This window comes from Antedon bifida, chromosome 9 (genome assembly GCF_963402885.1).
Source record: "Antedon bifida chromosome 9, ecAntBifi1.1, whole genome shotgun sequence".
NCBI classification, from domain to species: Eukaryota; Metazoa; Echinodermata; class Crinoidea; order Comatulida; family Antedonidae; genus Antedon; species Antedon bifida.
Window position 1 is genome coordinate 632,375 of NC_136234.1, and position 23,090 is coordinate 655,464.

Consider the following 23,090-nt stretch of genomic DNA (forward strand, 5'->3'; position numbering starts at 1 on the left):
TTTGCTATTCCTGTACTATGAATGAACTGAAAGTACCATCCGAAAAGAAAACTAACGTCGGCGATCTACTCTATCTATATAATTATACTTTATTTCCTGTAACTGTTTCTAACAGTTTCAATTACTTATTACTTAATTATGTAAATTCTAAAATAAAGTAATTTATAAACGTTGTGTTTCTCTTTAAAATGGGGACAGGCCTAGGCCTAATAGTAACATAAGTAGGCAACAACAATTCATCATTTCCATCATGATCAGACATAATGCATGACTTGCTGTCCATACGTATATTCTATTACGTCACTCTCCATAATAAATATGGCTCTCTCTTTTTTCGCTCGACCTCGGAAGGAAGGAAATGACGGAGCAAAAAAAAATAAAATACTAATTTGATAACTAGGGCATAGGCCTAGGCCTAGTTAGACCAGAACAAAATAAACATATAAGCTTTTCTTGTATTAGTAAATAGGAAATAAAACCTGTCATGGAGCGTGTAGATTTGGCTAATGTAAGTACAGTCCTAGAGGCTAGACCTAGGCTATATATATAGCTAGGCCTAGGCCTAACGACTAAGGCTAGGTAGGCCTAGTAGCCTACTAAACATACACAGAAGGAGAGAGTTTTGGAGCCTCCCTCCCAGGAGAAGTCAGTTAAGTTGTCCTTTACGTCTCCTAAAACTCAAAAACGATAGCCTTGCCCAGCGTATGCTGTATGCAGTAAAAATAATTTAATTTAATATGATGAAATAGAATGCAATAATAGTAATACTAATATAATATTTCTATTTGTTTTTTTGTATATAGACATATTTCTATATTTTAATATTTGTAATAATTATTTAATGTACTGGAAGTTGGAGTGGAGGGGCACACCATTCCCGGTGATAGTGGTTATTGTACTGCTCTTGCCTCTCCTCAGCTCTCCACTTTGTTTGTTTTTGCATCATGTTTGTTTTTGTGTTCTGTTTATTTGTCTGCTGGAAGCAATAAAATAAAAAAATTTTTTTTTTAAATAATTCCTTTGTTTTTGTGATGAATGATCATCATCAAAGACATGTGTTTTCTATGGGTACGGGAACAATGCATACCAATATAGTCACAGTCATATGTAATGGTGCCATGTTTTCTATGTATACTTTCGTTCTAAAAGTAGAAGATCATTTTGATAAAATAATGATTTTACATGCACAATTGCCATTTATGAATAGTACTTGATAAATCACTTAAAACACTACCAATAAATGTTAAAAATCGAATCTGTACATGGGAAGCAAAACATTACCGACTACTTTTTTTTATTAGAAAATTCAGTTTTGCCTGACAACCAAGGAAGAATTACAAGAGACCATTTTCAGCTACTGGAAATTCATGGTTCCAGAAGTCTTCAAATCCGGAGAACTTGACAATGAAAAAGAAAATAAGGATCTGAAAGAGGAGCTTTTAACCCCTCTTGAGTGGTTCATCTGTAATGGAGAACCAAACGTTATGTTTGAGCAGCTGAAACAGAAAAGTAAACCTCCACAAATGTGTGGAAAAGTCTTCAAGTCTGGCGAGTCTATTTACTCGTGCAGGTATTGAAATCTGCAGTTCCATAATTTTGTATAGAGAAGATACGATTTGGAACACTATTGCTGTCAATAATATAGTGTTTTGGTCAGATGTTTTTGCCCTACTCTGACGTAATTTGTACTTCATACTAAGTAATTCTGGAACCCACGACCTCCAGATCAGTAGCCTGGCGTTCATACCACCCAGCTTGCGCTGATGGCTAGTGGTTAGATTCGAGCCCAAGTAAGCAGCGGGTACTGCACCAACAGGGTTGTAATTGTATTAAACTACTGTGGAGTAGCTTTGCGTCAGGGAGTTGAGTAATTGGTCAGATGTAGGGCAAAAACAATTACTCAACTCCCTGACGCAAAGCTACTCCACAGTAGTATAAAGAAACAGGCAATAATGTTAGCCAATTCCTATTCAGTTTTTGTTATCATTATTATTATATTATGGTAGAATAACTCTGGATACACTCCCCTTCCTCTAAGTATAATAAAATAATGTAACTTTAAATTTGTTATTGTTTTTGCGTAGGGAATGTGCAATGGACCCAACTTGTTGTTTGTGTGTAACTTGCTTTCAGAACAGCAGACATAAGAATCACAAATACAGGGTTTGTTTTCATTTTATACTTTTAAAATCAGAATAAAACACAAAAAAGATTGGCTGCTGTGTTTATTTGGGATATCTTCATAACAATACCGTAAATAGGGTAAAGTTTAAGTTAGGGCTAAGTCAGTAAACAACCTGGTAACTATAAACACCTCTACAAATAGGGAAAAACCACCAAATTGTTATAATTTAAAAAAGGTTATTATTGTGTATCCAACACTATTCTTTAGACCAATGTTAGGGATTTGATTTGATTTATTTTGATACAATACAAATACAGATAAAAACGAACAAAAAACATTTTGTATGGTACCAGGTATAGCCCTCCAAATCACCAAATTGGATTTACATCATGAGGAGAATTTAATTTGTACATCAGAGAAAGTTGATATATTATTGTATGTATTTCAGATGACAAGCTCGTCCGGAGGTGGATACTGTGATTGTGGTGACACTGAAGCATGGAAGACGGACATTGCTTGTGATATGCATAAAGTACACTCATCACCAGCTAATGAGGTACATTTTAAATATTGATGTTTATATATTGCATTCATATATAATAGGTATTTAATGATTACATTCAATTGTTATTTATTATTATTTCTTTATATTGGGTTATAAAGACTGCTCTTCCAGAGGGCCCAGTTATGATCAGTGACAATGTGCGTACTACTAGTACACCGGGTAACCCCCTACTCGTCTCGAAAGATGTACTAGGTTCTTTAAAGTGCACATTTGCAAATTAAAGAAGAAATATAATTTTACTTTGATTATTTTATGTCATTTTAATAAACATACATTGTGTTCTTATTGTAGGACCCTTTGGAAAGAATACCTGTAGATATGCAGAAATGCACAAGAGCATTATTCTCTATCATATTTAGATATTGTTTTGATGTGTTGACTATGGATATTGAAGGCAGTCTTCCACAGCAATTAAATCATGAGTAAGTCTTTCAGGGGCCTGCTGCATATAATATTTAAAATTGGTTACTTAAAAAGAGTTTGATATTCTACAATAATATTAGTAGGCCTAATCATTTTTTTCTCTCAGAATTTGTACACGCACACGTTAAAGGACCATAAAATGGACTAATCTAGTCATTAAATTACATAATTAAAAAAAATAAATACAAAACTAGTAAAATAAATCAAAATCATTGTTATAAAAATTGTGTAAATAATTGTTTTTGTAGGCGATTGGAGGAGAAATTTTGTACAATGTTATTTAATGATGAAGTACATACATATGAGCAGGTGATTGAAACGTTGAAGAAAGCTGTAAGTTGTACTGAAAAGCAGGCCATTGGATATGCTACCAAAGTTGATCGCGAGGTAAGGATAATACCAAGGCAATCTAACAACAGGATGCTGAGCTCCGGAGATTAAAGGGTTTATCTGTGGCTGCGACACGAACACTGCACGCCACTGCGGAGAATATTTACATGGTATGGAACTGTTAGTATTTGTCGCAGCCAGACATAAGATCAAAGGACGAGTTTCTATCTTGGCAAGGAGAGCTCAATGTCCTGTTGTTAGAATGCCTTGGTTATACCTTATTCCATTCCATACATGGAGATAATGACACATCTCCCCTTATTGGTTAAAAGTCTGTCTGTCCATAGATTAATAATGATAATAATAAGCTTTATTTATTCAGGGACACTCAGTAATGGCTTGGACACACATGCTTTTTTTCAGGGACGAAGCCAGGTCCGTCTTGGCAAAGAAGATAATTGTAAAAAAGCCAAAGGAATTATTATAAAGAATACAAACAGGACAGGAACAAAGCCGCTGAAAGTGAGCGTAATGCACTACGCCATCGTAGCTCACCAGACCTTTGCTTTAAGGTTACTGGAATGGCTTACTCAACTTATCACTATCTCAGGTAGGGTTTACTGCTATCAAATCATGATATATGTACTATACAATTAACCAAAAGAAAAGTGAACATGAAACCGCCCTGTGATATTTAATAAAAAGTACAACTTGCTGATGTCTGATTATTATTGATGTTATTTGCTTTGCTTTATGCATCACATGGGTAAATAACATTGAGCAGTGGAGACTCTCTAAAGATTATACATTTTTTATTGTCCCAGAAATTGTACTTTCTAGATAAATTCATAAATTCTAAATTAAGATAAGATAATTAGTCACCCAACTTAGAATTTTTAACAGGACTTTTTTAAAAAGCCTTTTATTTACAATGGACTTTATATATAGAATAACTTACTGCTCAATCTAAAAGCAATACCCATCATAAATTCATTTAAAACAAAATACAAACAAATACTTATTTCAAACTATTTAAAACATTAGTATTCACAATTGCCTTAAGACTTCATTTTTTCCTTTATTGTGCCTTTTTGTTTAATTTTACTTTGTCAATTTGATGAAAGAAAGAAGTGTTTTTTTCTCTCACTTAAAGCCTTGGCTTAATGCGTCCTCCTCACACAATTGTATTTATTAATGTATGTTCTGTATTATTATATTGTATTTTGTGTGAAACAATAAAACTTTATTTGTACTGTAGATGGATTACGATTGATCCTGTGTCAAGTTGCTCTTCAACCGATGCAAGATGATGGTCAGTCAGTTACAGAGAAAATCATACTTATTGATTCCAAGTTATGGAAAGGTACTATGAACATTACAATAGAGAATTAAGTCACTCAATTGAATGGAAAAAGAAACAACGTTGAATAAGAGGGTTAACAATAGCCAATCTAGGCAAAAAACAACTCATAGTTGGTGAATGTTATTTTGTAATGAACACAAATTTAATCTGGGTAAACTGTATAGAAATAGATAATATACAGATAGATAGGTGCTAGGTAAACATTTAGCTGGAATGGTCATTTCATCCACCACTGTCCATTGTTATTGGTCAGATGTTTCGCCCTATTCTGATAGTTGTACTCTATTGTTCTAATATAAAATGTAATTCTTGTTTATTATGAAAGGTGCACGTATTGGTTGGCATCAACTATTTATGGGAAGCTTACTCATGGATCTAGAGTACAAAAAACAATTTGCTGTATTGTTTACTAAAGTAAGTAACTTTCAGTTTATTTTTACAATGAGTAATCAAACTTTACCCTTTATCTGACACAATTGTACCGATTACTCATTTCAAAATCAGATTGACTAATACAGGTTTTGTAATAATAAATATGTTGTTTGTTTGATTTCTTTCTCAATATGTTATGTTAGCCTCTGATTTCACAATAGACTTGTACTTGATGTTTTCTAGCATTACAAAGAGGCACTCAATAAATGTATGTTAGCCTCTGATTTTACAATAGGCTTTTGAGTTGATTTTATTTAATACTTGTTGTTTTCTAGCATTACAAAGATGCGCAATTCGACTTCATTTTAGACGATCATGATCACAATATGTCCATTGTTTCTCTGTCAGTCCAGATGTATACAGTTCCATCTGTGGTAAGTCAATATCAAAGTAAACAGGTACTTGTAACTTATATTGCCACCATTGTTTTATAACAATAACACTGTTTATATTTGTATACATCTACAGTACAATGTATTATTTGTATACTGTACACAAAAGGAAATCAGTACCCATAAAAACAATTGACTACAGTATAAGTTTATTATTTATATTGCATTCAATATGTCACACGAAGACAATACATCCAGTATGCAGTCAGACTGTCGGAAAATCTGAAACTTTCCCGAAAACCAAACTTTTCTTGAGATCCAAAACATCTCCAATTCTTTATTTGCCATTAAAACATATCCAAATATTTAAAAAAATCCAGACATATTAGGCCAGAGAGTTGACTGTATTTATCTGATCACCTATAACTCTATTTGGTGTCATGTGCAAGCCCAACAAACGAATGAACCCCCTTTTATCCCGAAGTGCCCTTTTCAAACTGGAGACCCCAGTGGAAGTGGTGGTAAATTAATTACTCTAGGTCATGATGTTTTACCCCTTTGTGGAAAAAAGAACCCCATTTATACAGGGGCGGATCTAGAACATTTTGGGGTGGGGGAGCGAAGCGAGCACACCCAGGTGGGAGGGCGTCAAGGTCTCCCGATCGGGGTCCAGGGGGAGAAGCACTAAGTATTTATAAAAATGAATGTGGTTACTTAGAAACAGTAGATAAAAAACAACAGACAGAGCTGCTGCGTATAATGTCATCAGATTTAATGCGAAGAGATATGCTAGCGCATATTAACGCACGAGGGTAAGGTATACGCAGCATCAGTACTATTATTGGTACATCATTTAACAATAACAACGTATATTGATTGTGCAATTTATTTTTTTTATACCTTGTTTGGGTGTGTGACTTAGCCCTAGTTGGTACTGCTAAAGGTTCTTAATCGACTTAGCTGTTTCAGACATTAAACACTTTTTTTTCTATTTTTCAGTCAAGATTCTTAGTGGCAGAACACAATCTAATGGCTAAGATCTTAGACACTTTCTATGAATACACTAGTAAATATCATGTCAAAGGTAACTATCTATAGATACAAAGTTTCAATCATTATCATCATCATCATTATCATCATTATCATCTTCATTATCATCATCATTGTCATCATCATCATTATCATCATTATCATCTTCATTATCATCATCATCTTCATTATCATCATCATCTTCATTATCATCATCATCATCAACAATGAATGTCAATGTCATACTATGACACTATGTAATGAATAACAGCTTACAATATAATGTTTATTAGTACTACTGTAAACATATATTTGATATTTCGAGAAGATTGGTATAAACTACAATTCAATTGTTTAATTTGTGTTTTTAGATGGAAAGTTGAACTTTGAGAGAGGAAGTAATGCTGGACTCCGCCGTCTTCTTTATTCATTGATTGATTTGAAGTACGGGTTTTTTTTTTACTATTACTACTACTTAATGACCCCAACAAGTGTTTCCTTAATTTGGTGTCCCTTCAATAAATTTGTCCCCTCAATAGGGACTGGCCATAGTGTTAAATCGTTCTCGACATACCATCTCAATTTTAGAATAGAACATAAATATGAATGAAAAATGTTAGGCTGCTTAAACAAAGTATATTGCTGTAACTCAAATGAACCAGCTAACCCTTATACTTTGTAATCAGAAATAGCATAACAGATTATCCAAATCAATGTTTGACATTATCTATGTTATTGAAGCATAAATACATACATTTTTTTAGATACGTGTTGACATGTAAGCCTGATGAATGGACTGAACCAGTAAAGCATGGGGTAATTGAAGGATTACAGTCTCTGCTGAAGGTTATGCAACTCATACAGGTAAGTTAATTAAACACCCTACTACCAAAATGGTAGCTTCTTCAGTGCAAGATTTTCTTGCACTCGTAATGAGTACACATTTTCTTTTTGAATTTAAATTTATCAAGAAGTTTGTGTTTATATATTAATTGAGATACATTAAGCTTTCGAGAAATTTTCTTATTTTATGCGTTCTTCCCACTTTTTTTTCTTTCAAAATAGTTCATGAATAAATATACAATTATTGCACAATATTTAGTGTATGGTACATTTTTCTTAAAAGGGGTAATGTATAAAAACTAAAGTTTATCATAAAAAGGTTACATTAAAATGAACAATTTACACCAAAAAAATACTTAAAGGCATGTTATTGGATTGTTAATCTTTGACACCCTCGGCTTCGTACATTACAATAACAACCATCATTTTTGTACACATGCACAAACGAAGATTAAGTTGATGAATATGTATGTATAATTGATGATAAGGATGAGGAAATCTGTGAGAATGAGAAAAAGTCGGCCCAACCGAGATTCAGACTCTGAATTTTCTGCTTGGTATGCAGATGTCCTAACCATTAGACTACTGGGGCTTTTATGGTATTGTTCAAAATGTTGTTTTCAATTAGGATATGGATAGTGTTTCACGGCAAACTGATCATCACATTGAGATTGAGCCAGAATGGGAGACGGCGTTTCATATTCAGACACGTTTAGAACCTTGCGTCAGCCTCCTTATGGAATGGATTGGATCTGATGTAAGTAAACAAAGAAAACTATTTATAGGCATTACATCATCCCTGCCCAATCAAACAAGTTGCCTTTATAATAGTACTTCTTCACAGTTGAAAGGGGAAGCACTCTCCACATTTGTTAACTGCCCCTGATCACATTAAGATAGCTTTTTGATTTTGTCCCCAAATATTTGTAGCTACAGTGCACTTTATTTAAACATGTTTTAAGGTCAGTAATTCAGCCCACTTTAATTAATGCAATTTAGCTTGTTTAAACCTACAGACATATGTTTTTCTTTATAGCAAAGTTTATTAATAAGAGCTTACCGAATGGTTATGATGAAACTGAGAGAAGCAAAGAAAGCAAAACCAGTCAAATTTGACGACAAAGAAGGTAATAACTTTCACATTTATTTTTACATTTTTTTAAATTTTAAAGTAGGAATCTAATAAGTTTACTCCTGATGTCTTTTGTAGTTTGTGGTCATTCAGTGTCCTGTATTAAGTATGATGTCTCATCACAATCTATCTCAATTCATGTACCGATTACAAGACTACTGGCAGGTAACATGCTCTATATATTATTAAGATATTCTTTGTACATTAAAAAAGGAGAGTAAACTGTGATTTCACTTTTGTTAAGTTAACTACTTTTTATGAGTTTATACTTGACCTTGGTAGAGTGTGTATCATAATATTGTAGTTTATTTTTAACTTACAGGTTTGCATCTACACCTTGGAAAATATAATTTACACTTCTACAAAGAAGGCCTTTTACCAATGGTAAGTAACCATAGTAACATCACAATATTTTTGCTAGTGAAATTCCCACACTACCAGAAAAGAAATATTGACCCATTAAAAAGTATTATGTTAATTTGTTTATGAATTAAATTAATAAAAATAATAATTATAAATTGCATGTTATAGTGCTATTTACAAAATCTGGGCATAAAAGAAACATTGTCATATCCGTCTTTCAGGGAGCCCTTACACCAATGGAATTGATGGAAGATGCGTTGCGAATCCAAGTTTTAAAAGCACAATGTCAGGCAGGTCAATGGCGGCGTAACGGCTATGCATTACTCAATCAGGTAACGTGTTTGTATGTCAAATAAGGTTGTGAATGAATTCATAATTTCTTTTAATTATTCTGCTTATGATGACTTATTTACTTGGCTCAAATGCTCTATTTTACACAATGTGACTTTGTTGGACTTAATGATACATAGTCTAAAAGTTAACATCCAGTATCCAATGAATTATCATACTTTATGTTTGATTTGTTGATCTAGCATTCATTCATTTTTTCAGCTTTATAACTACAACAGTGTAAGGTTTCAAATTGAAACTTATGATAGAGACATCCTAATGCTTCAGGTATGATACACATTGCATATGACAATAGAACCATTTTTTTTTGGAACACTACTATATTATTACTATTCAGAGGACACTTTCCGGAAATTAACAATGGAGCTTTTACTATTATATTAAAGTTTTATTCTATTCTATTTTATATTCTATTCAGGGGACCCTTTGCAGAGTCCTGAAGGTGTCCACTTCATATGGGTTCTATTGTATATGATTATACACATTTTTCATTATTACGTTGATTGAACCTTGATTTGATTGATTGTTTGGTATCAAAATTAATTAAATGATTATGACTTAAAGATGTATTGTCCCCTTGAAAAAATAATTCTTAAAAAAATTTTTGTTGAATATTCCATTTTAATGTAACATAATAGTTATCCACTTTGACAAAAAATTGGATTGAAAAAAAATGTATTTACCTGAAAAAAATGTAATTTAAAGCAAAAAATGGTCAAATTGGCTGCCAGCCAATGGATTTTGGTTGAATTTTACCATTTATTTTGTCATTTTATAAGTGAAAACATGATTTTTTTCGATTTTTTTTTCTATTGAAGTGATTAACTAGATTAAAACTAGAATATAACATATTCAAAGTCTGAAATAATTAATCTTCATTTTTCATGTTTTTGGGGGACAATACATCTTTAAAGTTCTACCTAGTTGTTATGATATATATCCTCCAATATATAGAAATCTATATTTATTTATTGCATTTTGCAGACATCAGCTGCCTTAGTATCACCTGAGGAGTTCTTAATTGCTGTGTTGAATCGCTTTGATCTTGTTCAATGCATGGATAGACAGTACAATACACAGGCCCTATCAGCAGATGTAAGTTGTTTGTAATCTTAGGGTTTGTTTCTGCTGCATAGGGCTGAATAGACCACCACCATTACCACCACTATCACCACCACGACCATCACCATCACCACCATCACAACCACCGTCATTAGTGGCAATGGTGATATTGAAGAGGGTGCTCTATCTTAATGATAATAAAGAATGTGACAGTGATAAAACCAATTCATTAATAATATTTGTGTTTTATACTTTTAGGAGGTACAAGCTAGACAGCGTTATGTTACTTTGCTCAAGGAGTTTCTGGAATTGGTTATTATTGTAGTTTGTAAGTACATACTTTGTCAACCACAACCAACAAATTTGCCAATAATAGAAGTGTTAACATTCATGTCAATAAGACAACAACAAAACCAACAAAATAAGAATAAGCTAAGAATTGTAGGTCTAGACAGAAAGTAGAAACATTTTTAATTAAAAGTATATAAACTAATTAATCTATAGAAGAGATAAATAAATAATAAAACAATAATAAACATAATAATCTATTAAATCTGTTTGATACCTGACCATAAAAGGTGAGCGTTATGTAGTCGGAGTTGGTGAGATATCGGACACGGATCGAGTCAAGCGTGAAGTAATCCACCAGCTGTGTATGTCACCAATGGCTCACAGTGAAATCAACAAATCCTTACCAGAAGATGTAAGTAAACAACCCCTTCAACAAAATGGAATGATCCATTCTAAAAATTTTTACTGAATATCTTCTAATTTAAAATATGGCAATTAATACAAGAGAATCATTCCTTAAATGGCAGTCTATCCTGAATGTGCACTTTAAGCAAACTAATAAAGAAAAACCAAATAATGTAGAATACAAATGAATTAATCTGACTATTTTTTAGTAGTGGAACTGTGTAGGATACTAACATGTATTTATTAAATTAGGAAAGGTTTATGGTTTCACTGGCAGTATTGAATATAGCTCATTGTGGTCATAGAGAGAGGAATTCCCTATATTCATTATGCAATTGTATATACACACAGTGAGCTAATCTACTTATGTTTCAGTACCATCATGAAACAGGCATGGACAAGGTCATTAACCTCGTTGCCAATTTCAAGTAAGTTAAAGGGCCTCTTAAATGAGGTGTTGTTACTTGCTTTTTGCCTTTTATTTGTACAATGTTTGATGGATTTTGCAGGCCCAAGAAGAGACAGGTGCAGAAGATGTTGTGAATTTAGTGGGGGTTTTCAAGTAAGTGTGTTGTAACTATGTAGACCCACAGTATGCAATGTTGTGAATCTATTTGCCGTTTGAAAATAAGTGTGTATCCAATGATGTGAGTTTTTGTTTAGTTTGTGAAGCATGTAACCTAACAGATTTGATTTTCTGACGAAGATAAATTATTAATTAGGAAAAAAGTGAACTTTTGAAATTTAGGCCATCAACGTTTTTTGTTATGTTTATATTTCAGAAAATCTGGTACAACTGGAAGAGGAATTTATGAATTGAACCAAAGATTTCTGACTCATTATAGTCCATATTTCTACCACTACACTAGAGCAGATAAATCCAAAGTAAGTAGTGACATAGTAGTGCCGCCCAGTGTGTAGATATGATTAGTACAGTTGCAGGATACTACTTGTAATAGAACCTAAACCAAATTAGAATGATGTTTCAATAGTGTGAATTCTGAATAGACCTTATCAGGATCAATTTTCAAATCCTAATTGTTCAACGTGATGATACTGAAATTTTCTTTTTCAATTTCAGTCAGAAGAATATCAAAGAAAGGCAAGGAAAACTTGCCAAGTCAAGTCTTTAGAAGGTAAGTTGAGACTTAGTAAGATGTAGCACACACACTACCAAGTATATGCACTTGCCTATCTATGATTATTGTTTGCAAATCTTTAATAAATTGTGGCAAATTAACTACCTTTACTTACTTTACTACCTCTGTACTTTGTGTGTGTGTGGATATTACGTGTTTGCCACAAGTTTAATTTGATTCATATAATGTTTGCACCTCAATCAGACTTTTGTAGTCTATATCTGGTTTTTACATTTGTCTAAATAATATTCTGGGGTGTTTTTTTAGTTACCGCCATGGCACCACCCTTGCCCCCTTCTCTATGTGCAAGCTATAGCAACATAGTACGATTGCTTGATTGTGATGTATTCGTGCACATAATCAGCACAACGCTTGGAAGAACTGCAACCAGTAAGTTCTGGTCAGAGAGTCTTGCACACAAGGTGAGTTCATTCTTACATTAGTTATTGGAGGTTGTTAGGTAAATCTGGATACAACATACTTCATAGGCCCTGTATAGAGTTCTGCGGTGCTGACGTCACAATGGTAGGTAGCGCTGCGTGGTTGCTAGCCAATTAAAATGAACTCTATATTATATAACTCTTGTTTATTTGTCAAAATATAAAACAATGCCACTTTCTTTTAGGCTCTCTATCTGACTGGCATAGCATTACTGGAAGAAGAGCGATTATATCACAAATCAGAAAATTTTCAGTTCACTGCAAAGGCTTTAAAAGGTCAGAGTTCAATTCACCATAACTGCCATACAAACATGGTATACTAATAGAGATACTGTACCTTGTTATTTAAATTGAATAACTGAGTGTTTTATGTAAATTTAACAACGTAATACTAGACCATAGAGTTATTAAACTTATCTTAGTCAAAAACTAGAGTTAACTCCAACCACAGTTGATTCTCTAGATGTATAATACATCTATGTGCTACCCATATATCTCTCTTTTCCCTCTTTTTTAAAGGCGATCCTAGCTTAATACAAAATCTACAAGCATTGGTTGGTAATCAACGTATTGAAGTGTATAAAGACCTTGTGCAATGGGTGTTAGAGGTACAGTTATTTTATTTTATGTTTAACTAAATGAAACCATATTAATATCATACATATGTACATTATGTGTACTGTAGAAAAGTGTTTTATCACTTTTCATATTCTTTGTTAGAAATTGTCAGAGGTTTCAAAACTCAAAGGAACCTGTGGAACAAGTCCGCAACCTGACGTGCCTTCCGTTGACAACAGTAAAAAAGAAGAGGAAAAGAAGACCAAAGCACAGATGGCACAAGAGCGAAGAAAACGTATAATGGCACAAATGTCAAACATGCAGAAGTCGTTTATCAAGAAGAACCCAAATTTGTTTGAGGATGCAAGTTCACAAAGTGACAGGAAGTCATCCACGACAAGTATGGACGTTGAGTAAGTTATAATGCAAATGTTCAATTCGCTTCAATATGGATGTTGAATAAGTTATATTGCAAAGGTTCAATTCACTTCATGTATTGATGTTGAGCAAGTTATTTATGCAAATATACAACTTTTGTGATGTACTGCAACAACATTTTGGTAAATTCACTATTTTGGCTGGGTTGTTTCTTTCAAGCTTCTATTTGCATAAGTTAAGATTTATCATCTATTTTGTCAACCTATAATAATAATTATTGTACTGATGATGAGAAATGTCTGACCTCAAATTAAAAACTGTTTGGATTCTAATAAAATGCTTTGTTATATTTCTGCTTATTATTAATAATAAATAACAGTTAATTTTTTTAATGATGATGATAATTAACCATCACTGAATTTGTAAAAAAACTTTTTACCCTGCAGTGATGGGCCGGTGTCGTATGCAATAGCTCTAGGCCCAGAGCACACAACTGTATCAGAGGTTGAGCCCTCACAAGTAACGTGCATCTTATGTCAGGAGGAAGAGTTGATCAAACATGCTGCTCCTGTTATGGTTCTAACTGCTTTTATTCAACGGTAAACACATGCAGTTATTTGTACAGTGTTTTTACTTGCCCAAACAGGAGTCACTGAAAACCAGAAAATCTCAGACAAACATAATTTTCTCTAAAAAGAACCAAATCCATTGATAGGGAGCTTGGACGATCACCCAAATCACCTGTACTAAAAGCCTGTCATTTCAAGTAAACTGTGTTTAATCTTTTGTTTTATAGATCATCTGTGTTGTCAAGAGCCAGACACAAGAAAATTGTTGATAAAGGTGAGTGTTTTATTTTAATGTATTAATAATAATTTATATAACGCAAATTCCATATATATTTATGTTCACATTATTGCCCCAGTTATTTCGATCAAACATGTATGGAAACATACTTCCTTCCATGATGTTGCAGCCAGTAATCGATGCAGTTGGTGCTTTGACCTAACCAGGTACCCATTTATACACCTGGGTGGAGGGAAACATAAGCAAAGCTTCTAAGGACAAGGGCAATGTGACAAGCAAGCATTATTAATTTAATAATAGTATAATATGTATCACGATAGTATATAATAAATATCGAGACAAATTTTCAGTTGGGGCATACAATATTTGATGGTTGTTGTTTCAGATTCATTTGACCCCCTGCTGAAGTCGACTGACCTTTATTGGGGAACACACGTGAGCAGTTGTGGTCACATTATGCATGCTACTTGTTGGCAAATGTAAGATTTTGGCAGATTATATTTATTTCATTTACAAGGTGCAAAACACAAACAACTTTATTCGTCTTCGCAAAAATACAAAGAAATGTCGGTTGACAAGCAAATCCTATTAAAAAGATACATATACATTGATCTTTATCTTGATATTGTCAGATATTTGTTAGCATAAAGCAAGAAAACACAGTTTACCTTCAAAATTCCCATTATTATTTTATAAAATATTAATTATAATTCAGTCATGTACTTTGTAGTTTTTATTTCATTTCAATTGTTATTTTAAAAAATTTAAACAGTAGTAGAAGAATTGTTTTAGTTTTCTTTTCTGTAACAATAATATTTTTTTATATGTTTTCGTTTAAAAATTGGCATAAAAAATAGTTGAAATAAGTGTCCATGTATAAATAAGGGTTATTATTATTATACCCACATTATATAACCATACAGTGATTGAAATCATAACATTTGTTTTCAGATACACAGATTCACTAGTTGCCAAAGAGAACAAAAGGTCAGGTCGATTCCGACGTCACCTCAGCTATGATTTAAGCAGGAATGAGTTCCTGTGTCCACTCTGTGAAACTGTAGGCAACACTGTTATAACACTTCTTCCTCAAATTAAACCAGTTGACAAAAGGTAAATCAATATAATAGTGGTCTTCCATATAAAAAACACACAATACAACTATTATTTATTTGTTCAGAGTGGCCAAATCAGACAAAGAGACTTCTTTGTACTTAAAATAAACATAAAATATAAGAATAACAGTAAAATACTTAGGAAAGGTTAAGTTTTACCCGAAAGCTCTATAATTTCTTTCTGACTGTTTTTTTTCCTTTATTGTTTGATTAGTTTTTTGCTTATTTTATTCTCTTTATTCTCCATTGAGATCCAGCCACTGATACCCACAGCATGGTCATTTTTCTGTGCTTATTTTATTTGTATCTCCATTGAGATCTAACCACTGATACCCACAGTATTGTCATTTTTCTGTGCTTATTTTATTTGTATCTCCATTGAGATCTAACCACTGATGCCCACAGTATTGTCAGTTTTTCAGTATTTTGTCTTTGGATTACTAACAGTATATAATACACTTTGCTGTGCCTGAATAACTATAACTTTGTACTTATAATGATCTTATTACAGTAAAGCATGTAGTAGTCTTGAACAGCTTATGAAAACGATAAGAGGCGTGCTCAAGGAAGATAAAGCAGCCAAGGAGAAGGCAGAACGGGAGATGGATACAACCACAGCAACAGACGAGACTCCTGCTAAACAAAAAAAAGATGGTGAGTTTGATTTGAAAATCAATGTTCTGAAGAAACGATAGAGTTACTATGTTAAAACTAGAGAGTCTACTCCAACACAGAGTCAATCAAAGTGTACTTTATTGAACTGCAGCAATTTGAGGAGTTCTCTTTGCCTAGTTAACTATCTAATTGTAAAATAATTACTCTATGGTGTAGAAAAGTTCTCAACTTGGAAATGTTTTATAGTTAATTTTATCATTAGGCTTTATAGTTCATTCAAATGCATACCTTTTATATACATTTTTTACTTATTAATATTTGAGTTATTAGCAAACATTTTGTTTCTTTTTTTATTTAAGATCATAAAAGGCCTTTTAGTTCTAAGAGCACCAGTGGATTCTCAAGTTCTGAAGTTTGGCGATTACGATTAAGTTTTAACCAACAATCAAATACAAAGTAAGATCAATAGCTCAATCTTACTTTCAGTATTCTTATTTTGTTTTACTACAATATTCCACAACGTAAACTTTTTGTTTTGAATATTTACAGACATCCACCAGTTGACAAAACTGAAATGTTGAAGACGTTTTCCATGTCTATTTACACAGTAAGTAAGCTACAAACAAGACGTGTACTTAACAAGGTCTCTATGTTTAGGTTGATACTTCAGAAGTGATGACACATCTAATGTTCTTTCTTTTAGGTTGGTTTGAATGTGATGCCTGATGATACTAATAAACGGATACCAATCATGTGTTGGGAAGCTGTAGCCTACACTATCCAAACAGCAGGTTAGATTTTCTAAGTGTTGTAGCTGTAGAAAAAAAAAACATGAAAAATGAAGATTAAGAAAATCCGATTTTGAATAGACCATTTTACTTCATAAAATAAAACAGAACAAAAATATGATTTCACTTGCATAAAGACAAAACTATTATGTGACGTTAAAGTGGCATAAATATTCAACAAAAAAGAAATTTTTTTACAGGGAAAATGTATCTTTTAATAATGAAATACTTGTACTTTTTGAATGGCATTTGATGAAATTGTTGAATTTGGTATAGGCTGTATAATATTACTATCTGTTTATATTCAGAGCTTTATCTTCGAGTTGAGGAGAAGCCATTGTTTGGATCACTTCCAAGCAGACAGGCTGATTGTTTTGATGCTTTAGTAAGACTAGGAGCCGAAGGTATCGGTGTGTATAACCATCAACATGTGCGAGCACATCTCATCAGGCTGTTAAATGGTAAACCTTTTTATTTACTCATGAAAGTTATGTTATGGATCTAGCTGTAGAATCTTCCACATTAAAAAGCATCTTTATAACCTAGTATTGATTGAGCTTTTGGTACCTCATTGTGTGCTGTTAGAAAAGTCAAAAGCAACATTTAAATTTATAAATAATGAAGTACAATAATTTGTGTAAACATTCTGTAATAACAAAAATGTGATTAGCTCATATATGGACACAATAATGTCATATCACTACCATATTTGAGCACATCACACTTTTAAGAGGGGCGAAATCAAAACTTGTGAGAGGCAGCCCAATGTTCCTTCTGTCAGATTATTTTCTCTAACTTACTTTCATTACAGTGTTGCTTCCAACAAGTCAAGCTGGGCCTAGTATTTTAGATGTTGATATATTTACACTGCTGGTAAGCCTATGCTTTTCAATGCCTGTGCTTAAGGACACGCAGCAAGAGATGCAGAATGCCGCTGTGTGTGCTGATCCAATCGTTAACGGACACATCATGAAACTTGCTTTCTTAGGGCATCTTACGCAGATTCTGTTGACTTGTGATTTGCCAGAAGGTAAGATACAAGATACTACAACTGTTTATCAATAGGGCTTTTGATATGCGACGACAAACGACCAACCTAAATCAGGTCAATCGTTGTCGGTCGTCAACCGGATCTAGAAAACATAAAATCTGTCTCAAGGTTGGGCGAGGAAACACGTCACAATGTCCCCGCATGCTCACAGTGAATTAACATGACATACTTTGGTTGTCAGTCATTTCAAATCGGAAACTTCCTTCCTAATCTTTGGTCAAGAGGTAGGACATATAATAGCGAGCTTTCCTTTCATAATAATTAAAAAACAAGAGAGTAATTCATCAGATTGTGAAGGTTGATGAACGTGGTTCTCATTCTGTTAACAATTACTGTCTCCTTCGTCTAATGGCCAAAACAAAAGCTTGTTGTTATATTACTGCATGACACTTCACTGCTTTAAATGCTACCATTTCAACATGACTATCTTTCTCTTCCTGGAGAAGTATTATCCTTATGTCATATCGTAAAGAATATCACATATAGCTTATCTTTATTATGCTTATTTTATAAATTAATAGATGATGGAAGTTTATTTGAAGAAGATAGTGATGGTATGTACTGTAAAGAAGCCAAAAACTTGCAGAAAGTGTTGAAAGAATTATGGTTATTGGCAGGGTAAGTAGACTATGGTTAGTCAGTATTCTGTTTATGTTTGCTTGGAATATTTCTTTTTTATGCTATTTTTTCAACCTTTTCTATAGTACATCTGCCAACGTTTATATATTCCTCCATTTTTGTTTATGCAGAGTGAAGAGAGGTGTTCCATCTGCATTTGACCTTTGGAATTACGTAACTAAATCCTGCCTTCCATTTCTACGGTGTTCAGCTTTGTTCTTCTATTCGCTGTCTTCAGCATCATTTCCATTAGAATTGAGAAGTATGTCGATTTTATATGAACATAATATAAAGTATTGTAACATATGTTCTATCTACCGATTTTTAGTTTGAATCTTATTTCTTGTCATTTTTATTGTAGGCCGCAATTATGATAATAATAATTTATTTGGAATCTTTAACTATCTCAGACTTAACTAAAAATTAAAAAAAGTGATTTAACATAAATTAATAAAGTATGTACAAAATATAAAAAGTAATAATGTATTTACGTACTATGTAAAAAAGTCAGTGGTCCCTAGTTTTCTGTTTAGGGACCCACTGGCTAATCATATTCAATAACATTGCTGTTTATAAAGCTCTGTATATTTCGATAAAAAAGTCGAAACTACCAAATATGGTAGTGATATGACATTATCATGTCCATATAAGGGCACATAAAGTTTGATAGTGTAGACGGAGCTTAATAATGTAATTTTCTTCCTTTTGCAGTCAACATCTTTGATGAATTTAGCGTATTGTGTCGATATCTAGCAGTTCCAACAAATCTTGCTAGTTTGTTTGATTCTAAGTTTATTCCTGGTGTACATGAGTTACTTCAAAAGTGGTGTTTGCATCCATCAACTCAAGAAAGATTGAATAATCAAAACACTTTGTTTGTTAGGTATACCATTTTTTCTTTTGTTTATTTTTTCCCCCATTTCTTCCCCCATTTCTTCCCCCATTTCTTCCCCCATTTCTTCTCTGTACTTTGTGAGCCTCAGTACTAAACTGTTGTTAAAAAAAGCCCTTTATACAAAACTATGGCCAGCACACAGTACCTAACTCTTTACCAAGTATCATGCCTAAGATTACAAGAGTACCAAGTTCTTTAGCATACATGTTAGGAATGTATATACCCAGGACCAACAGCTTTACATCCATTCAGAAGAATGAGGCAATGAAAGTAAAGTATCATGCCTAAGATTACAAGAGTACCAAGTTCTTTAGCATACATGTTAGGAATGTATATACCCAGGACCAACAGCTTTACATCCATTCAGAAGGATGAGGCAGTGAGAGTAAAGTATCTTGCCTAAGATTACAAACAATATGGTACAGAAAAGGATTAAACTGGGTCTCAATTTAATCTGCCATTGTTTGCCCTGATACTTTTTTTTGCCAAATTCAAGATATTACAATTGTTGTTCTACATGCAAAGTCACAATAATTGGTGTTTGTTTTGCTAGATATCCGATGCAGCCAAATAAGTTTATGTCACTACCACATGATTATAGTGACCTTATGAACCAGGTTGCCTCATTTGTGTAAGTCTAAATTAATTCATAATTTTTAGCAGTACTGTACCTAAGCCTGTAGCCAGGAATTGAAGGTTTCCACAAAAGAGGAAAAGTCGTTGTGAGCTATGCTAGTTAGGCCTAAAAGTCGTCATGAACTAGGCTAGAAAAGCTCTGTCTACACTATCAAACTAGTTTGACAAAAAATGCCGAAATATGATAGTGATATGATGTCATCGAATCCATTTATGGGCAAATCACAATTTGTTGTCACATAAAGTTTGATAGTGTAGACAGAGCTTTAGAACTATTTACCATCACTTATGTTGGTAGTCTTTAATTTTAAAAGGGAACTTCAGAGCAAGAAACGAGGCGGGTATGGGTTGTGGGTTGTCCTTGTTCAGGGACCACTGGATAATTATATTCAATAATATCATTGTTGTGTACAATAATGTAATTGTCTTTTTCCAGAAAACATCGTCTATCCCCTTTGGGCTTGGTAGCTTACAACCTTATGTTAGAGCATTGAACTACAGTATTCAATGAAACAAATTACTAAATTAATATATGAATTGTTATTTGTTGCTTTAATTAAACAGCTGTCCAAAGTCCAGTGGTATCCAAGGTGAAACCCGTGCACCAGCAATGTGTTTGGTTTGTGGTAAGCTAGTGTGTTCACAAAGCTATTGCTGCCAGACTGATGTTGACAATGAAACAGTAGGAGCATGTATGGCTCATGCTTTAGAATGTAGTTCAGGAGTTGGAATGTACTTAAGGTAAATAACATTAATAATTATACTGTAATTAGTAGTGACTTAACATTTATTAGTAATCAATCAATGGTAACATTATATGTAACATTAATAATGATAATTACTTCATACTAGGGCAATCCATCTAACATTTTTTAGTAACCCATCAATGATATAATGTAACATAATTAACTTTAATTAATATAATTATATCTGACTCTGACGTCATTAATCAATCAATATTATTAGTTTTACCATGAAGGTGACACTGTCAGTTTGGCTGATTTTTTTGAGGTTCTCAACAAAGGGACAATTACAAAGTGAAATCACACCAGTCCCACCCTATTCCACTTATATTCCACTATATATTCCCAGTTTCCTGGACTTTCTGCATTCTCACTCCTGAGGACGATCAAAGCATATTGATTGAAACGTCGAGAAACTGAACAGTTCTTTTCAGAACTAATATATGTGGTGTACTGGAAACGTTATATCAACATTTGATTTTGCCATGCAAACCTTCAAACAATAAATTACAAAGTTGTAAGTTTTTTAAAAAAAGTATGTTTTATATTACTATTACAGAGTGAGAGAATGCCAATTACTGCTGGTGTCATCCATGTCTAGAGGTTGTTTTCACACACCACCTTACCTTGATGATTATGGGGAATCAGATGTTGGATTAAGGTATGTTACTCTTAGTCCATGGGATTTAGACTTTTAACTCACACAAACAAGGGTCATTTTTTAGCTAAATCCCATGGACTATCTAGCAAAGTCAGGTTTATGGTACACTATGTGTTTCAAGAAGGAATAGAAGTAAAGTTGAGTGTCGCATGGTGTACCACAAACCTTAATTTACCAATGTTTATTCACTATGCAAACATTATGTTACTCTACTATGTCCCTGAAATGTTGTGATTCAAAAGTACTATATGTTGTTTTATTACTGCAGTACTTGGTATGTTACTCCTGTGATATATCCATTGATTCATGTTACTGCAGTAGATGGAGTACAAGATGGTTTGTTTTAAACTACTTTTATTTTATTCTGTAGGAGGGGAAATCCTTTAAGACTTTGTCAAGATTTGTACCATAAACTTTACATTCTTTGGTTACAACATGGTATACCTGGCGAGGTGATTCACAAACTGGAAGCAAATAATAACTTGCTTCACATTGACTGGCAAAATCTCTGATATCGCTCGATAAAGCTTTTGGTCGCATGAGGTACCTGGCGAGGTGATATCATGATTCAGACATATTAGAAATTTTACTGTGGGTGGAACGTTGCATTTAAAATGAATTCATATTTAGCAGAATGGTCCTAAAGCTTTGCCATTAGACTATAAATTCTATAAATACAGGGATTTAATTAAAACTGCCATTTAAACAAATTTATAATGAATAGACATTGTATTATGTAACTTTTATGTTTAAAAGTAGTTGTCATAGATCATATTTAATTCAAGGACTTTTTACAGTACAGTCCTTGCTTAATTATTGCTGTGCAATTTTGTTTTGTTTTTTCAAAATCATGTTACTATATACATGGAGAAAAGAAAGTATATAGTACATTTTTAAATGATTGATAGATGTTTGGTTTCTAAGTTAATTTGATCCTACAAATCACAGGATAGAAAGCTCAGGGTTTATTTATTGCAGTCACTTTGGTGTATTTACACCTAACAAGCATTATGGCACTGTTCATAGGTTTCTGGACATATGCTTAAAGCTCTGTCTACACTATCAAACTTCATGGGACAAAAATATGTGATGTGCCAATATATGGACATGATGATGTCATATCAATACCATATTTGGGCACATCATACATTTTTCTTGTCCAACTTGTTTGATAGTGTAGACAGAGCTCAATAAATGCTACGATTGTAATCAATATTTTGAACATATGTTTTGTGCACATAATTTCTTTTTGTCGTGATAGGGATGTAATCTAGGGCTGTGTAATGAGTTCACTGCATGCTCATATTTTTCAGTCTACCTAATCAGATTCAGATTTATTGGTCTTTTAGGAAATTCATATCTTTTAAACAGTCTCTATTATTATATTTATAAAAGCAAATTCATTATACCTTTCAACATTTTGTTTTTCTTACTTTATTGTACAGTATTGTGAAAAAGGTATATATTATAACTATTTGAACCTTTAATGAAACATAATTATAGTACAAATGGAGTGAACACATTAATATGGTAGGCGTGTTTTTTGATCAGGGTAGTACGTCATAATAAAGTGGAATAAACCGTTAATGATCATTGTGTC

General features: G+C 33.0%; 2 protein-coding genes across 3 annotated transcripts in view; both read left to right on the top strand.

The window, feature by feature from the left end:
- Positions 1–5,760, top strand: part of LOC144851903 (uncharacterized) — a 90,013-nt gene extending 84,253 nt beyond the window's left edge. The window contains exon 3 of the transcript XR_013614242.1: positions 5,748–5,760. The gene's annotated coding sequence lies outside the window, so the exon portion shown is untranslated. The remainder of the gene's footprint in view (positions 1–5,747) is intronic.
- LOC144851896 (E3 ubiquitin-protein ligase UBR2-like) lies at positions 326–23,077 on the top strand. 2 transcript variants are annotated; one of them, XM_078709548.1, is made up of 46 exons: positions 326–508; positions 1,302–1,570; positions 2,085–2,163; positions 2,574–2,681; positions 2,982–3,112; positions 3,362–3,500; positions 3,867–4,053; positions 4,702–4,806; positions 5,132–5,220; positions 5,514–5,612; positions 6,570–6,654; positions 6,971–7,043; positions 7,364–7,463; positions 8,071–8,199; positions 8,479–8,569; positions 8,653–8,739; positions 8,897–8,958; positions 9,159–9,269; positions 9,490–9,555; positions 10,273–10,383; positions 10,609–10,678; positions 10,929–11,053; positions 11,422–11,474; positions 11,829–11,931; positions 12,128–12,182; positions 12,453–12,607; positions 12,811–12,901; positions 13,145–13,233; positions 13,346–13,596; positions 14,008–14,160; positions 14,358–14,404; positions 14,754–14,847; positions 15,320–15,481; positions 15,995–16,137; positions 16,458–16,554; positions 16,648–16,705; positions 16,802–16,889; positions 17,195–17,347; positions 17,698–17,916; positions 18,459–18,555; positions 18,687–18,817; positions 19,267–19,438; positions 20,004–20,081; positions 20,651–20,827; positions 21,389–21,490; positions 21,861–23,077. In XM_078709548.1, exons 1-46 carry the CDS (start codon positions 485–487, stop codon positions 22,000–22,002), a joined length of 5,250 nt encoding a protein of 1,749 aa, XP_078565674.1. In that variant the 5' UTR covers positions 326–484; the 3' UTR covers positions 22,003–23,077. The 2 variants fall into 2 exon arrangements, with proteins under 2 accessions (XP_078565674.1, XP_078565675.1); XM_078709549.1 differs by lacking the exon at positions 11,422–11,474 and adding an exon at positions 11,556–11,608.
- Positions 23,078–23,090: the final 13 nt, after the last annotated feature.

Bases quoted from the DNA above. Each gene is read 5' to 3' on its own strand.
- LOC144851896 (XM_078709548.1), top strand. From the start codon at position 485: ATGGAGCGTGTAGATTTGGCTAAT. The intron at 4,807-5,131 runs GTACTATGAACA...TTATTATGAAAG, and splicing joins TGATTCCAAGTTATGGAAAG to GTGCACGTATTGGTTGGCAT. The intron at 14,848-15,319 runs GTAAGATTTTGG...ATTTGTTTTCAG, and splicing joins CATGCTACTTGTTGGCAAAT to ATACACAGATTCACTAGTTG.